This window comes from Physeter macrocephalus, chromosome 2, assembly GCF_002837175.3.
Source record: "Physeter macrocephalus isolate SW-GA chromosome 2, ASM283717v5, whole genome shotgun sequence".
In the NCBI taxonomy this organism is placed as follows: Eukaryota; Metazoa; Chordata; class Mammalia; order Artiodactyla; family Physeteridae; genus Physeter; species Physeter macrocephalus.
The window spans coordinates 75559608-75578859 of record NC_041215.1 but is presented as its reverse complement, the minus strand read 5'-3'; the positions used below and the strand labels follow the sequence as shown (position 1 = coordinate 75578859).

At 33.0% G+C, this 19252-nt stretch overlaps 1 protein-coding gene across 8 annotated transcripts in view; it reads right to left on the bottom strand.

Moving 5' to 3' along the window:
• The window catches only part of UBR3 (ubiquitin protein ligase E3 component n-recognin 3), a 229007-nt gene that overhangs the window by 163680 nt on the left and 46075 nt on the right, over positions 1 to 19252 (bottom strand). For 6 of the 8 annotated variants that reach the window (XM_055088455.1, XM_055088442.1, XM_055088451.1 and 3 more), the window contains exons 2-5: positions 13860 to 13999; positions 10996 to 11154; positions 6409 to 6552; positions 5796 to 5845 (exon numbers count right to left, since the gene is read on the bottom strand). In XM_055088455.1, the coding sequence (XP_054944430.1) occupies positions 5796 to 5845; positions 6409 to 6552; positions 10996 to 11154; positions 13860 to 13999 (493 nt within the window). The remainder of the gene's footprint in view (positions 1 to 5795; positions 5846 to 6408; positions 6553 to 10995; positions 11155 to 13859; positions 14000 to 19252) is intronic. The other 2 variants (XM_055088444.1, XM_055088456.1) reach the window with 1 other exon arrangement.

Here is a 19252-nt window from a genome sequence, read left to right as displayed (position 1 = left end):
TATTAATGTCATTAGTTTTTTTAAAATATCATTAGTTTTTAAGTGAGTGGGTGGAAATTCCTGTATTTTCCCTCTAAATATATCACACTAAAACTCAATTAACTTAATTCTTATTTATGATATCTAGGCACAAAAGGAAGCTTTTTCCATGTAGGTCACTGGTCCTATTAAAATAATGTTTCTCATTTAAAAAATAAAAGCAGAACAGGAGACCCCAAGAAGAGATTAGGAGAAGAGTTACACTAATTTTATAATTTCAGTATAAATTAAATGCAAATTTATAATTTCAGTATAAATTAAATTCAATAATTTCAGTATTAATTAAATTCAAAACTATATTTTGTTCCTTAAACTGCAATGAATGCTTGTAAAATTTTATTATATCTCCTTTTGTTTTACAAATGTAAAGATCAATTTTTTTAAAACTCTTACAACTTCAAATATAAGCTTTCACTCTCTTGAGGTACAATAATAACTACTATACTTAAGGAAAACTTTGTGATCTTAGTTAAAACCCTACAGTAGCCATTTCTAGCTACAGTGGTATTTCATTACCATGTTATAGTTTTTCCCAACAGACAAGTACCACTGAAATAGATGGAAAAATACATACTCAATTATTGGTATGTTATTTAGCTATAATCACGAGTCATTTCTAGGATATCAAGAGAATCCAGGGAAAAGAATGGCAAATGTCACATACTGGTTGTGGAAGTTTTGAAATGTGTTTACAAATTCTTTGACACTCCTCCCTTCCAGAGACAGGATTTACCTCCTTTGCCATTGAATCTGAGCCCATCTTAGCAACTCACAAGGAACAGGATGCAGTGGAAGTGATACTAGGTAACTTCCAAGGCTAGCTCAGAAAAGGCTCCACAGCTTCTGCTCTTGAGCTACTCATCCTGGGAGAAGCCATAACTATAAGAGAAGTCCCAACAACTTGAGACCACCATCCTGGAAAAGCCACATGCAGGCTGAGCTCCCTGTGCACAGTCAGCATCAACTGCCAGCTCTGTCCATCAGCCATCTTAAATCTCCATCTCAGCTGAGCCTTCAGATGACTGCAGTTGCAGCCAACAACTAACAGGAATCTCATGAGATAACCAAGTGAGAACTGCCTGGATGCCATTCCCAAATTCCTGACTCAAAGAATTGTGAGCAAAACAAAAAATGGTAATTTTAAGCCACAAAGTTTAGGACAAATTTGCTGTATAGAAATAATAATAAGAACAGTGGCTTATCTACTTTACATAAAAAACTCAAGACCAGCAGGGAGGAAACCTAGCAACCATTTGCAACTCCAATACTAACTAGACGAAATTCACTTGCCTGAGTGAATCAGTTAATTCTTTGGAATTCAGCTTCCTCATCTATAAGAGAGTTAGGCAAGATGAACTTTAAGGTCTCTTTTAGCTCTAGCATTCATTAAATTTTTAAACCTGCAAATTGCCTCCTCCTGATTCTCATTTTTGTTTTGCTATATTATACAACTTTTCTATTTCTACTCAAGATTTGACTTTGTAGGACATAAGTCAATAAAACATAAATAAATTTTTTGTATAAAAAATTATGATCACAATCTTAAAATAGAAAATTTCCTATCACTAAAACCCTTCTATGATTGGCCCTGGGTCATGGTCTTATCTTTGTACTTTTCCATACTTCTCATTTAAAATATGTGTGTATGACTTTTATAATCAGAAAAATAAATCTAATAAAATTTAAGATATGCGTACCCTGTAATCTAGCAATTCCATATCTTAGAGAACTATTTGCACATCTGCACAAAAAGAAATATAAGCATTGTATCTTTAATTAAAAATTGGAAATTATAAAAATGATTGGATAAATTGTTTATTCATATTTCAGAATAAGGGCAAAACAACTACAATGTATTTGTGTGATATTTGGGTAAATTTTTAATTTAAATTTTTAAAGATAAACTTCATTACTCTTAAACCATACTTTAATAAACTATTTCCTCTAAAAAGATGAGCAGAAATGTCTATCATATGACCTATGATAGCTCAAAACTTCAGTATTTGAATCCCTTCTACATATAAAGCACTAGGACAGAAAACATTTATCAGGAGCCTAATTTGTACCTGGTTCATAATAGGTAATCCATATGTTATCCCATTTAATCCTAACATTAGAATTATTACCATTTTTTCATGAGGAAATTGATGTTCAGAAGTTTAAAACCTGGCAGAAAGCACAGCAATATTATGAGGCAATATTCTAACTCAGATCTGCCTAACTCTGAAACTCAAATTTCTCTTAAAGAAAAACCAAAATAGACATCCCTTCAATCCACTTCCAGCTAAATAACTCTACTTCAAATTCTTAAGCTTTCAGATGTCCAAATGACCCCATTTTCATCCCAATTGGAAAATATGATAAATATATAAACTATAAAAAGTACTTTTAAATAGACTAAAAGTTTAATTATAAAGTATGATTTAAAGATCAGAAAGTCTGGGGCTTCCCTGGTGGCACAGCAGTTGAGAGTCCGCCTGCCGATGCAGGGGACACGGGTTCGTGCCCCGGTCCGGGAGGATCCCACATGCCGCAGGGCGGCTGGGCCAGTGAGCCATGGCCGCTGAGCCTGCAGGTCCGGAGGCTGTGCTCCGCAACGGGAGAGGCCACAACAGTGAGAGGCCCTTTTAAATACATAAGTTAAATATAATTCACAGACTCTAAAAGTAAGTGTTCTCAGTTACTATTATAAAAATAGTGTTTTATGAGAATACATACTGAAATGAAGTATTTTTTTTAAATGAAGTATTTTGAAGTTGTCACCATCAAAAAGCATTTACTACAATATTTACATTGAGATATAATCAAGAAACAAATGATTATATAAATTATATTACACACAGAAGTTGCTGAAACAAAGAATCTAAGAGAAGTGAACAGAAGGAACAGAAGAGAGGACCTAAAAAGAACAGAGTAAAAGCAATGGTAATGACCAAAGAAAGGCCCTATTTCAAATCCTCTGATATCCCTCAAGAAATTATTTCTAGAAGAAATTCAAAAGCCATCCCCCAGCCCCTCCCCTCACTACACACAGGGATCTCCTTCTAGCACCCTACCATAAAACACGGTGTTGCTGCAATGCAGTTATGTACAATTAAAGTAGCCACTGGAGATTTAAAAGCTAATCTGGAGAGTTTAGGCCAAGAAATGACTGTAACATTTTTCCTATATAGAGGAAAAAGTATCTATATTGAAGATCAGCTTTCTGCATTCTCCAAAATCAAATTCAATTCATAAAAATAAAGTAGAATTATTAGCAGACCATTGGATGCATAAAATAGGTACACTAAAATAGTATGAAGGTTTTAACCTACCATATAAACACAAACATAAAACTAGATTTTTATTGTTCTAGATCACATGAGGATGTTTAGATTATTTTAATAAAGTGCTTTGTAATAGCACTAAACCATTTCATCATGTAATAAATAGTCTTCTAAAGTTTCTACTGATGGGACTTCCCTGGTGGTCCAGCAGTTAAGACTCAATGCTTCCACTGCAAGGGGCACAGGTTTGATCCCTGGTCAGGGAACTAAGATCCAGCATGCCATGCAGTGCGGCCAAAAATAAATAAATAAATTAAATAAAGTTTCTACTGACAATAGATTCAAGGTTTCCTTCCTGTTTCGCTGGCTTTAGCCAAGGAAGGGTTCCCCTGCACCCATTCATATTCAACTCCTAGTATTCCCAAATCTCGTCTTTGAGAGATCATTCCACCTCCCCACAAAATGCCCTTAAAAAGAAAGCAGAATAACCAATTTAAAATCATATGTCTATCTATTATCTAATCACTTCCCTCTTCAACATGTGAAGAATTAGCATTCTTACCCCGATTACTCGCTTCCCCTAGCTTCAAAACAAAATTATTAGTTTTAGTCAATAGTGTATATATTTTTGAAAGTCTATTTTAAATATCAGCAAGTTTTCCCCATTTGTCATTATGGCAACAGTGTTCTTAGAAGTAACTCTTTAAAGCTAAAAAAAAAAAAAAAAGCAAAAATTATAGCTAACCATTTACACAAATTTTTTTAATGATTTTATTTTAATTTATTTATTTAACAAACATACATATAGTGTTACAATATGCCAGGCACTACTGCTCTGAGTGCTTCCATATATTAACTCATTCAATCATCATCATAACCCCAGGCATTAAGTACTATTATTACCTCCATTTTACAGGTGAGGAAATTGAGGCGTGAAGAAATTGGTACCTGTCCAAAGTCACACTACTAATTGGTACAGAAGCCAGATTCAAACCCAGACACTCTACTTCCAGAGTCAAACTCGGAAGCAGTATACTAAACTACCTAGGGACTTCCCTGGTGGCCCAGTGGTTAAGAATCCTCCTTCCAGTGCAGGGGACGCGGGTTCGATCCCTGGTCGGGGAACTAAGATCTCACATGCCGCGGGGCAATTAAGACTGCATGCCACAACTACTGAGCCCACACACCGCAACTACAGAGCCCACGCTCTCTAGGGCCCACAGGCCAAAACTAGAGACAAACCCAGGCCACAATGAAAGATCCCACATGCCGCAACAAAGATCCCACGTGCCACAACTAAGACCCAATGCAACCAAATAAATAAATAAATATTTCAAAAAAATAAATAAATAGACTGCCTATCCAATTTGTTGAAAACTCTTTAACATTGTTAGTCCAGGGACTTCCTTGGCAGTCCAGTGGTTAAGACTTCGCCTTCCGATGCAGGGGGTGTGGGTTCAATCCCTGGTTGGGGAACTAAGATCCTACATGCCTTGCGGCCAAAAACCAAAACATAAAACAGAAGCAATATTGTAACAGATTCAATAAAGACTTTAAAAATAAATAAATAAATTTTTTAAAAAATAATAAATGAAATAAAATTGTTAGACCAAAATAAGACTCCACAAAATGCAACATTTTGTGGGAGGCTTCTTAAAGGGGAAATATACTACCACAAAATTTAAATTATAAGGCATTAGATCAATTATAAGACTTCCATAAAAGAAATCATGTTTTCAAAAGAAGGATATTTGGCTTAGTTCATATGATATTATCAAATCAAAATGGGTTTTCAAAGGAAAAACATGTAAATGTTTAAAAATGATTTAGTTTTTAAAATTTCAATCATTAAATATATAAATCAATAAAAATATGAAATTTAGGTTTTACAGAAACCAAGATTATAAACAGATATAAGTCAAAAACTAATATTTGCTTATAAATTGTATATTAACAAAATACAGGAATGTTATAAGGAATTTATTAGAAATATTTATTATTAATAAACACTATAAAAGTTGAAATTTCAAATTGACATTCTATTTCCCAGTACATTGCTTTTTTTGGATAACCTTTGGCATATAAGATATAACCTTATTATGAGATTAGAAAAGAAGCTACATTTCACATTCTTCTAGCAAATTATTCTAGACTTAGCTAAATTTTTTAAAAACAATTTCATTGTGCATATGACAACTTGGATAAATTTGGGGGTATTTTCATAGGAGAAATATCTCTATGTCTTTCTATCTCCCATTTCTAAACTGTGAAAAGAGAAATGAATTTACAAACAAAAAGTAAAAATCTAGTTGTAGTTCTCGTCCTGTCACTAAGTAACTGTGTGACCTTGACTAAGTTATTCCACTCTGGGGTTCAGCGCCCATGTCTATAAAATGAGGAATTCCAACTAGATAATATCCACAAATCTGTATGGTAGTTCTAATACTTTTAAAATTCTACTTTTAAAAAGTTTCAAATGTTAAATCTCACCTCATCTGAAGAATCTAGTTGTCCCAATGTTCCTGTTGCACCTGCAAAACCTTTGGAAAGGAGAAAAAAGGTTGCCCTTCATAATTGTTATATATTGCTTTACTTTAAAATTATTTTGAGACATAACAATATCAAAAAACTAAGTTTTGTTAAGACAACTCATTCTAACAGTTATTTTGGCAGAATTCAACATTTATCTTTAATATATTTGAGCCTAATAGGCTTATACTTCAATAGGAAATCTCCACTGAAAACCCAGATTTAATAATCACACATGGTGTTTCAGAAGGATTGCTTTCTTTTACTTTTAAACCATGGTTTACTAAAATATTGAACTACTAAACTTTGGGGCTACTCTTAAATAGCAACTGCTATATTTTTCATGAGTTAGAACCAGAACCTCTGATAAAGTAACCGAATTTCGCTTAAAAAAAATGAAATATCTTCTTTGATGACTCTATCCTTTCTTGCTTCCAAATTTTTACTACTTTCACTACTTTCTTACAAAGAATGACACAGCACTTAAATTTCTTCAATAATGAGTAATGTTTGAAGGGTTTTTTGTTTTAGTACAGAAAAGTTATCATTGTTCAAATTAAATATTTAAACAAACCTTGAACTGCTAGAGTGCTAGTGCCAGCAGATGGTTCTTGTATACCATATACAAGTTTATCCTCAGGATATGTAAGTCCAGAGCTCTTCAAAGCTATAAGGTATTTTTCATGACTTTTCCTTGCATAAGCATTTTCTCCAAGACCTAATATTTAAAATAAATTTAAAATCAGAAAAAATATTCCATTCAAAACATAAGTACAGCCATCTCAATAACTAATGTATACACATATAAAATAGATGAATATTCTAATGGAGGGGAAACCCTAGAATGAATAATATAAGATAGCTTCAGACAACATTTTTGTGCTCATGTTTGGCATTAACAATCTCAGAATGCACAGCATGTTTGTAACAAATAATGAAATCCACTAAGTAACTGGGCATCTAGAATATGCCAGAGATTACATACAAAATACAGGGGGTGCAAAGATTAATAAGACATGATTCCTGCCTTCAAGGAACTTAAAATTACTGTGAAGAAAGGCAGATAATATGGTAAATGACAATTATGTAGCAGACTTCATCTGGTTTAACAACCTGTGCTCTCATAATACCGTGCAGCCAGACTTAACCCAAAGCAGTTTTTGGAAAGGCTTACTAGAGAAGATAATGCCTGAGTGGAATTTTCAAACAGTTAACTGAGATTACTAATTTGTTTTACCAAGCATAAAATGTTTTTATAATCACATTTAAGGATAAAAGTATAATTTCTACAGAAGTATCAGTTAAAACAAATTTATTCCAAAATTTTGAGAAGTTTAGGTCCTAGAATTAAACAATCCTAGGTCTTTCACTTTAGCATTTAAGCATAGTAATGCTAATTTTGGCTTTTGTTTTTTAATATATTATGGAGAATAGAATAACAATAAAATAAAAATACTGACATTTGAAAGTTCTTTAAAAGGAAAAATTATTCTCTGTCTGAAAGCCAAGTTACCATGTCATTTGCCAACTCTTAAGCAGATTATATATCTTTAATTAAGGTTTCAATTTCTCTGATTATAAAAATATATAGTAAATGAGTTTCTTTAGTATTTGCTGAGCTTTTCTCAATTTCCTCTCTTTGCTAGCCTCAATAATTGCAATAGATTAGTTTTGTTTTTTAAATCTCTGCCCAATGTCTGTCTGGAATAGTTTAAAAAAACCCAAAAAACAAAAAAACCTTCAGCACAGATTAAACAGATAGGAATACATCTATCCTTCAATTCAATTCCAAAACTAAAAACAACCACAGTTAGTCTATAAAGAATAAAGGACTTCTAGGGGTCCTATGTAAGAAATGACTAAATGTCTCCTGAATAATAAAAGCCATGTATTTATCTCAATAATAATAGATGAAATTTTTTGTAATACTTTTAATTAACAAAATACACTTCATCAACCCCTCACAACAAGCCTGAGAAAAATGAACATATTATCACCATTTTTATAAGTGAGGAAACTGAGGCTTACAAAGATAACATAATAACCAGTGAGTAAGCAAGCAGTGATTAGAAATGAACCTAGGCTACAAATTTTAAACTTCTGAATCAAACCTAATGTAATTTCTATCACTACAAGTTAGCTAAAGATTTTTGTTTTGTTTTTTAATTTCAAGAAATAAGAATTTAAAAGAATTGTAGAACTAAAAGAAGACAATTACCATAAATTATTCTCAAGGAATACATTCTTACAATGATTAAGAACAACTTGCTGTTCTTTTTCCCAACAGTTGACAGTTTCTGAATACAGAACCATTTTCTAGGTTGAAGAAATAACAGATCTTCAGGTATAATTCTGATCTCTCTCTAGCATCATCACCAACTCAAACACAAGTTACCATCATTTTATCCTAGGCTGCTGCACTTGAGCTTCTGTTCTTGCCCCTTCCCATCTATTCTTGGCAAAATAACAAGCCATCTTTTTAAAGCACATATCTGATCATGTCACTCTTCAGATTAAAATATATCCATGACTTCCCACTACATTCAGGATAAGATATAAAACCTTAAAAAGCTAACAAGGGCCTACCTAATCTGGATCTAGCCTAATGTGGTAGCCTTATTTGGGCCACTATTCCCCTACATTCATTTCATTTCAAACACAATAGCCTTTTTTAGTCCCTTTTAAAAAAGTAAGCTCACTCTCACCCATAAATACTTCCACATGATGGTCCCTCTGCATGGAATCTAGGAGGTGCCTAAGTGTTATGTTCTTTATCAATATTTATCATGTTTGGGGTTCATTAAGCATCTTGAATCTGTAAATCAATGTTTTTCATCCAATTTGGGGAATTTTAGTCATGATTTTTTCAAATTTTTTTTCTGCCTCATTCCCACTCTCCTGTCCTCCTGGGAGTCCAATTACATGTACATTAGGTCATCTGATTCTATCTAACAGGTCCCTGAGGCTCTGTTGTGTTTTTTCTCTGTTCTCTAGATTGAATAATGTATTAATCTGTCTTCAAATTCACTAAGTCTTTCTTCTATCCTCTCCAAACTGCTGCTAAGTCCATCCAGTGAACTTGTCAATTGCATTCTACAGTAATGTCAGTTCTAGAATTTTTTTTTGTTTACATTTCTTCACTAAGATTCCTGATCTCTTCACTCATTAACAGCATATTTTCCTTTACTTATTTGAACATATTTTCCTTTAATTTCTTCAACATATTTATAATAGTTGCTTTAATGTCTTTATCTGCTAAATCTAATACCTAGGCCATTTCAAGGTCAATTTCTATTACTGTCCTTTTTCTTGGACATTCTAATGACATGTTATCAAAGATTCTGGATTCTGTTACCTTCCTTTGAAGAGTATTAATTTTAATTCTACAAGACATTCAATAAACAGCCTGATCACCTAGAACTCATAAAGACTTAGTTTTATACTTTGTAAGGGGCAGATTTATAGAAAGCCTGAGATTCTTAAAAAAGCCCTGTAAATTGACAGGAATAATCTCCAAACTCTGTCAGCATTCTAGGCTTCATTAAGGCTGATCTAGAGTAGAACTTACTCTCAGGTGTGGTCTTCTGGTGTGTCAACTTGATGCCTAGGGTATTGGTAAGGTCTCTCTAGTCTGGTTGAGCTGATACTCCAGTGTCTCCCAACACTGCCTAACCTTTATCTTTAAAAGCTGCTTTTAACCCCATAGCAGTAACCCCACAGCACTCTCTAATAAGCCTTAGGTAGTCTCATCCTGTACATGTGTATCTCAGTTCTCAGCCAAGCACTTTTAGGGGTCCCTCATACATCTACCCCACAAACTCTTGCTATTCTGCCCCAAGGATTCCAGTTTCCAACTGCTTCAGCTGCCCTAAACTGTGACCTCTGCCTCCTTAACTCAGCTGGACCACCACGCTCTGCTTCAATGCCAGCCCTCTATACTACAGTCAGGAAGTTATCCCCAGACAGAGATTCAGAGAATTGTGAGGCTCATCTCATGCTTTTCCTTTCTCTCAAAGATTTACAGTCTTGTGTTGCCTGCTGTCTAATGTCTGAAAACAACTGCCTCACATTTTTTTCCAGTTTTATGTTATTTATGACATAAGGGCTAGTCCAGTAGTCAGGAGCAGAAAATGTTCTCTACCGGAATCTAACTCCACCCCATTACCACCCAACTCGCCACATCCTCTAGCTAAATGACTTTCTCTCAATGTTTTACTTCAAATGTCACTTCCTCAGTGAAGCTCTCCCACCTCCTCCATCAGTGAAATCAGGTCTCCCTTTTATAAACACTTGTCCTATCCCTTCAAAGTTATTTACTACAGTTTATATTTACACAATTTTTTGGTTTGGAGACTTTGTTAATGTCATCTCACTCACTAGACCATAAGCTTTATAAGGGCAGAGATAGGAGTACCTGGCTTACTACGTACCTTCCCTACTCCAAGCTCTAATACCTAGCCCAAAGCAAAGCACACAGTGGGTGCTTAATGAGTACTCACTAAAGAAATAAATACATCAGATAAGACTATCTCTAAATAATACATGGTTAACAGTACACATAAAAACTTCACCACTCTAAAGAAAGAAGATACACTTCAATTTTCAAAACATGCTGTTCATGGGCCAACATAAAGAACACTATTTAAACTATTTATAAGATTTTTAAATAATTGATATATTTACCATACTATAAATTTGAACTAAACTAAAGGTTTAAAAACTAAATTATTTTATATAACAGTACAAATATACTTAATTATTCCAAGTTTTATAACTTAAACTCTACATCACTATAAAATCCTAGGCCACACAACACAAACGTTTAGAATAACAAAATGAAGACACAAAAGTGGTTGCTCTTATTGTTTGGAGAAGGGGAAGTGAAATATAATTACGAATATGTCACACCAAATTTAGGAAACCTGGGTTCTAGTCCCAACTCTAAAATCAGGTAGTTGTGAGGTCTTGAACTGGTCATTTAATTTTTCTGGGGTTCAATTTCTTCATCCATAAACTAAGAAGTATTCTTAATAACTTCCAGCTTTAGCATTCTATTAAAAAAAATCTACATTTTACTTTTAAGTTCTAAAATACACAACTTTTTAATTATTTTAGTAATATAAGTAAATTTTAACTTTCTTCTCTTCTAAATTTTACTCACCAGAAGTCAGATCTTTGTAGCTTTGTTGGTTTGTCAAAACCTGAGTAAGAACAGACCGCATTGCTCCTCCCATTTTAGTTAGATCTTCTAAAAAGGAAATTTGAGGTTCCAAAAGCTGAAGGACTTTGTTAAGGTCTTTTTCTGATGGTACGTCAGCTGCTAAAAAAAATATAATCAACTTCCTTTAAAATATTTTGCTAAGAACAATATTTTATTCTTTAAAATTATGATGACTTAGATGACACTATTTTATAATCAAAAAGTTAATATAAGAATTCTCTTTAGAAAGCAGGAGCCCACCAAGCACCCAGACTAGGACAGACTTGTTTAGGAAGTCAGTCCTGTGAGAAAAGACTGATGGGGAAAAGAGATGACTTCATAAGGTATTAAGCACTTAATTTGTGTAAGAAGCATTCAATTTAGGGTCCTAAACTCCCGGATATATATATATGTAATCATAAGATCATCTCAAAATTAGATAAACAGTGTTTAAGAAAAAAGTTAAGATCACTCTCTAAAATAAAATAGGAGTAATGAAATATATTGAGATAGTATAAGAATATTAGGACAAAATTATGTCAGCTCTAAATTTAAACCTGTGTAGCAAATAACCCATCCACTATCATATTCCAAAAATACAGATTCATATTCGCTAGAGGTCAAAGCAACTAAAATGAAAAATATGGATGTTTTTACTAAAACAATTTTAAAATACCAGGCAACATATGCTGGTAGAGGGGGAGAAAAGAAACCTGGACAGCAACTAAAAAAGAATATTTAAGAGGAAAGAAAAAAAGATGTTTTAGAGAAACTGAGGTCTAAAAGGAAGAAGTGAACAGAGAGATTTAGAGCTTAGCCATAACTGGTTAAAAGAAGAATAAATATAATGAAGCTAACAGGGGGCCTGTGTGCCCAGGAAAGGGGTCATCAAGTTCATTCAATATTTATTCAGTATCTACTACACGACAGGCACTGAGACGCAGAACTAAATAAGACATAGTTCCTACCCACAAGGAACTCACAACCTAGTTCAAAGATAACCTGTGAATGAAATTCTAGATAACTCTGAGTCACGGGACCCAAGCCAAAAAACCTTACTTTCTCAGTGGAAAACCAATACCGTATATTATTCTTCTTTATATTCTCCCCAATGACTTATGTAGTAACATAGTAAATATTTAATTAGCATTTGTTCTTGATTTCCAAGGGCTCTAACACAAGCTCTGACACTGGTCTAAGGATGGTAGGGTGAAATGGGAAATGGAATTCAAGGCAACTGTCAAACCACAAGATTATCTGAGCTTCCATATCTCAGATTAGATGATTTCAAGTCCTTTCTATAATTTTAAACAATGATCTCTGCAGAAAGTGATGCAGAGATTTTGCATAGACAGAAGAAATTAATGCTGAGCACAAGTGGTAATATAGAGAGGAAAACTTCATGAACCTAAGTTCATGAAACTCATCTTAAGACAAAAAAAGTACTTCCATTCATTCCTTTATGTTTTCAGATAATGGTAACATAATTATCAAAGCTAAGTACATATGTCATCTACCACTTATAACTGCTAAATGTCACCAAGGAAAAAATAAATATAATATACTCATATGAATTACTCTTTGATTGAACTAATGGTAAGCTTTATGGTTCTCATAATAAATGATTTCTACCTATTACTTTTCTAAAATAGGACACTTGTAGTACAAAATGTAAACATCCAAAAAATCTGTTAACTAGCATATGAGAAATAAAATGGAAGGCAATTTCAATAACCCAGCTGGTCTCCACTTCCTTCATTCCAGAGAGCAGTTTGGGACTAAATCAAAATATTTCTTTCTATATTTTAAGACATACTCTGAGAGGAACAGAAGTACTTGACAAAAGATTGTATATTTTGCTTAAAATGTAAAAGTGAAGAACTATAAGTATTCGTTCACAATGCAAATAACATGATAGTTCTAGAAATGATGAAGATACTATATTTCTTCACACTTTTAGGATGGAAAATAGAAGATAAACATGTGTGCCATAGTTTCAATTTGGATTTAAGATTTATAGAATTAAATAATTTAAAAGCTCTAAAAGTAATGCAAATGCAGTCCCGTAAATGATAAAAATGCAAGTATCACTAAAAATGTAAAAGACACCATAAAAAGTTAATAAATTTGTTTCATACCACTAATTGATATCTGTAATTCACAATGTCAGACTGAGATCTTTAATAAATGTTACCTAAATACAAATATTTAACTAATGCATATTAATCAAGATTGTGACTAAATCTTAAAAGGTAAGAAGAATATCTGTAATTTGCATGTTTCTTTTCTCTTTTCAATACTATTAGGATGCTTACGCCCATGCATTCTACCGGTAATATGGGAGTGAGCAATTTGACCCTCTCATAAGTTATTATATATGGAGGGGAATAAAAATGTATAGACCTCTACAAAAAAGAGGGGGAGAGGGGGGAGAGAAAGATATTGGTGAAATTTTTATCTTCTAAAAATCTAAGTTAAAGTCAAACATTTCCAGGACTTCTTAATTATGCTCTATTATAACATAATCACAAATAAAGTCACTTTAACCCCATAAAATAATTATTTCCTCATCTGCAAAAGGCCAAATAAGTTTGATCAGAAACATTTACGATCTCAGCGGTAGAGACTGCTAAACTGTGCCTACTACAAGTATCAATGAGGTTATATAATTGATATTTAGTGTGTTTTTAGTTTCTGTATTTCATAGTCATCACATAAAAAACGTTAAGCAAAAAAAAGGTATCTGAAAAAATTCACCTCATTATTAGTGCTAAACTTTGCTGAGAACTTAAAAAGAGTACTAACGAAAAGTGGATTGAACATACCTGGTTCATTATAGCCTTCTCTTAAGTACTGAATAAGACAAAAAATAAATCTTGGAAGAACAAATTCAGACATCATCAGTAAGTCTTTGGGGACACAGGGAATATTTGAACTTGATTTAATTTGATGCCTTTTGCAAAACCTGTAATATGAAAAAGAAAAGAATTAATGGCGATGTTGAACCTGCTAAGAATCTATTACTTCTATTTACAATATCCATAAACAGAATGTGGGCCAATATCAAAGCCAATGTATTACTCTTTTATGATTTTTAAGGCACCAAGTTAAAAGAATATAGTTTTAATTGGTCTTTAAATAAAAATTGGCACTTAGGAAGATTTCTTCCTAATAAAAAACCATTCTAGTTAGATTCCAATTAGAATACAAAAACAAAATCTCATTATAGAGTTTATATTTTTTAATTGCAATTTATTACTTGCAAGTATTACTTTATTACTTTTACCCTTTATAAACCATTAAGTACAAATTGATCATTCCCAAGAATTCGCATTTTCAATTCCTTAACTATTTCGAACTTATTGCATTAATGAATAGATAAGTAATATCAATACTTAAAGTTTATTTGAAAAGTTTATACACTTAAGTATACACATTCCTTCTAATCTTATTTATACTTATTTTAAAGTATGGTTGGTATATTAAAGCAAAAATGAAATAAACTATTCTATGTTCACAATCCGAATAGTCACAAATAAGGTATTTTGTGACCAAATACAAAATAACCACACTAAACATACAACATACCTAGAAAGAAACTTATTACGATGGGTGGAGAAACTATTTTAGCTGAAAAACGTAAGAGATCTGAATAGAGAAAAACTACATTCCCAAATGGAAAAAACTTTTATTTTTCTAAAAAAAGTCACTTCCACCAAACTTAATGACATTATATTTAAATCCCAATGGGACTAATCACAAACTAATTCTAAAGTTCAAATGGAAGAATATATATGTTAAAAAAAAACCGTAAAACTTAAAAAAAAAAAAATTAATGACAGTGACCTAGACTTTAAAACATAGTATAGAGCTAACATAATATAAAATCTGTAGTAATCTCTCTATAATGACCTATATGGGAAGATAATCTAAAAAAGAGTAGATATATGTATATGTATAACTGATTCACTTTGCTGTACAGCAGAAACTAACACAACATTGTAAATCAACTATACTCCAATAAAGATTTTTTAAAATTAAAGTAAAATCTGTGGTAATGTGATAACATCAATGGACCACAATGGAGTCTAGAAATAGACTATGTAATGACTATGTTAACCAATGTAGGGGGGCGGGGGGGGTAGAAGACTTTCAATAAATTGCTATAGGACAATTGATTCCATGCAGGAGATAAATTTGATCCTTATCTTACACCATATACAAACTATTATATATTCCATACAGATCAAAAATCAAATGTGAAAAAAGTTACTAGGAAGAAAATAAACTACTCCCCTATATTATCTCAAAGAACAGAAGTCTAATAATAAAGATTTGAAACCAAAAGTCATAAAAGAAAGATAAAAATTGGCTACATCATAAATCAAAAGTTTCTATGCAGAAAACAATTATTGTGTTACCAAAAAATATTTACAATAGATAAAACAGATGAAAGATTAATATCTATGATTTTTGACTCTTGAAAAATGGATTTAAAAAGAAAATAATTCAAAAGAAAAATCAGCCAAAGTCATAAACAATTCACCAAAAAAGTGAATGGCTAAGAAACATATGAAAAGATGCTCAAATTCTCTAATAATCAAAGAAATAAAGTTTATTAAAATAAAAAATGAATAATTAGAGAATCACCATTTTGTGATACCTACTAAAATAACTGACCCATGCAATGGAGCCATTAAAGGAAGGTTTGAGGGGAAATTTTCCACTTAGAGATCAGACTGTTACATCCTTATCAATCTCAGTATCACTAGAAGTGAGAAAAAATCAGATGCTATGATGCTTGTGAAGTACAGAGCACCATTTACAAAGAGTTCTTACCAAACAAGTTGACCTTGAATGACACCAAGTCTCTAGAGCTAACTTCCATTTATAGGAAACATAAGAGATAAAGGAACAAGTTAAATGACACCACAAAAAAAAATAAATAGACAAATCATGAATGTAGACCATTATACAGGACAACTGACTCTGTTTCTGCAACCTGTCAGTGGCAGGGAGAAAAAGGAGGTAGAAGGATCACTTATTAAAGAGGCCTGAGAAACCCAATAACCATGTGTTTGCTGATTCTAACAAACCAACTTGAAACAGGCATTTTTTAGACAATAGGGGAAGTCCAATTAAGAACTGGGTACTAGTTCGTTAGATGATTTTATTAGGTAAGATAATGGCACTGTGATTATGTAAGAAAATGTTCGTGGATATTTGATAATATTAAGGAATTATCTTGTGTAGTGTGTAGGTATGACAACAACATTGTGGTTATCATTGAATAGGAAAGTCTTGTCTTTTACATGTATCTATATAAATATTTATGAATAAAATGCTACAATGTATGGGACTTGCTTCAGAATAATATGGTTGGGTAAAGGGAAGTAAGTGGGAGTATACCAAGCCCAGCTTGAGTTGTTAATTGTAGAAACTGGGAGACTGATAAGGGGTTTTCTTATACTACACTCATTAAGCAGAATGAGGGGCAATATCAAAGCCAGAAAAGTACCACTCCCTTCAGATTTTTAAGGTACCAAATCAAAAGAATGTAGTTTTAATTGGTCCTTAAAAAACATCACCAAACAGGACTTCCCTGGTGGTGCAGTGGTTAAGAATCCGCCTGCCAATGCAGGTGACACGGGTTCGAGCTCTGGTCCGGGAAGATCCTACATGCCACGGAGCAACTAAGCCCATGCGCCACAACTACTGAGCCTGCACTCTAGAGCCCGTGAGCCACAACTACTGAGCCCAAGTGCCACAAATACTGAAGCCCGCGAGCCTAGAGCCCATGCTCTGCAACAAGAGAAACCACCACAATGAGAAGCCCACGCCCCGCAACAAAGAGTAGCCCCTGCTCACTGCACTAGAGAAAACCCGCGTGCAGCAATGAAGACCCAATGCAGCCAAGAAAATAAATAAATAAAAAGCACCAAAGGAGTTTTTTCCTAATAAAATGTCATATCAGTTGGGTTATACTCATTGCTTTTATATCTGTCTGAAATTTTCTGTACTAAAAACTTAAAAATTTTTAAAAGAAAGGAAATATTCATATTTTTTAAAGATGAATACTAAAGCGTGTCACACAATGTTTGGGATTTGTTTGAAAATACTTTAGCAAAAGAGAAAAAAGGGCAAATGAGGCAAATGTGGTAAAAATCTTGATAAACATCGAGTCCAATGATGGGTATATGGAGGTTGAATGTTCTGCTCTCTACCTTTGTGCATAGTTGAAATTTTTGGTAACACAAACATGTTTTTTCATCTTGCAGATTAGGGAAAATTCACTTTACTAATTCATTGTTGGAAATCATGTTCAGAAATTTGTTATCATACACAGGGAAGTGTAAATAGATCCAGTTTGGGGTGTCAATTTGACAATATCTACTAAAACTTAATGTGTTCATAACCCTAGCTTAGCATTTCTATTTCTAGTAATTTATTATACAGAAATAATCCTAAATTTGCAAGATATATCTATAGATATATTCACTGTACCACAGTTTGCAATGCAAAAAAGTTAGAAACAACTCATGTGTTCAGTAACAGAATAAAGATTAACCAAATTAGAGTAGATCAGTAAAATACTTTGCATTTATTAAAAAGAATGAGGAAGATCAACAAGTACTGAAATAGAATTATACCCAAAATAAGTGAGAAAAGAATTACATAGCATATATATATATACACACACACATATATATACACACATATATAATAATCTCTTTTATAAATAAAATTTTGGAGAAAGAATAGAAAAAAATATTAATATATGTAAGGAGAAAAATATTTAGAGAAATGTACACCAAATTTTGTGGAAATTAACTGAAAGTGGGTTATAGCATACTTTTACCTTCTACATTAATTCTACCTACAATGTTTGAATTTTGCATGGCAAATATATGTAAAACTGTGTAATCAAAACAAAAAAAATTTACTCCAAAAACAATAATAAGTTATGCCATTCATTTGGTTTTAGTTCCACAATTTGAACATTAACTCTTAACCTTTTTTGACTCATGGACACCTTTGAGAATCTAATGAAAGTTATAACTCTTTCTTAAGAAAAATATACACAGGTGGTCCAGTGGGTAAGACTCTGCACTTCCAATGCAGGGGGCCCAGGTTCGATACCTGGTCAGGGAACTAGATCCTGCATGCATACTGCAACTAAGTCCGCATGCCCCAAGTAAGAAGTCCGCATGCCTCAACTAAGAGTCTGTATGCCACAACTAAGAGTTGGCATGCTGCAACTAAGAGTCTGCATGCCACAACTAAGAAGGTTGCATGCTGCAATGAAGATCCCGAGTGCCACAACCAAGACCTGGTGCAGAATGAATGAATGAATAAATAAATAATTTTTTTAAAAAAGAAAAATATACACAACCCAAAAAAATAAAACCAAGTGTTCACATACTACTGAAGTCTATCTACTCTTAAGACAGAGCTTCCAAACATCAGGTCAATAGATTACAGTGTAGAGACATGGATTTCATCAGTCCTCAGGCTGACAGACCAGGAGGGTCTGGGCAGCCTCCTCAGTTGTCTGTGTGCCCCATCCAAATATCATTTTCATATTTATCATATAATGAAAAAAATTAGAAAGTATTACACCTTAAAGTCCAAATCTTTATTTAAAGGGAAATAGAAACTTAAGAACTTCTTTCAGATGGGGTACACAAAATCTAAGTAAAATCAAAGAAATTTTTAAAATCCTACTCTATTTTAAAAACCTTTAAAGACTTAAAAAAGAAGAATCGGCCCTGTGAAACCTGTGGTGATCTAAGATAATTTAACTGAAGTGCTTATAAGCATGAATGTGAAAGAAAGAAAAAGCATGAAAGGAAAGCCAGAAGAGAAGGGAAAACATACTGGGGCACAAAGACTAAAGGGTACAATGAAAAAGCAGGAAGAGAGAAAAGATTAGATAAAGGAGGGAAGAGAAAGCTCTCTTAGACACTTTCTGTGTAGGAAAGAAATTAATTCAAAAAGAGCTACTGGACAGAGAGTGAAGAACATTTGAACGGTGTGCAGTGGGTTCAAGGAGTGACAATTCAACCTGGAACTAAGCTGAAGGAGCAGCAAGAATGGTCTAAGCAACCTAGGGACTGAGTTTACAAGAGTAACTATAAGATACTATAAGACTGACAAACAAAACTGGTTTTTGTATTTCACACTGAGAAAATAGTGTGGGGAACTAAAGCATCTTACG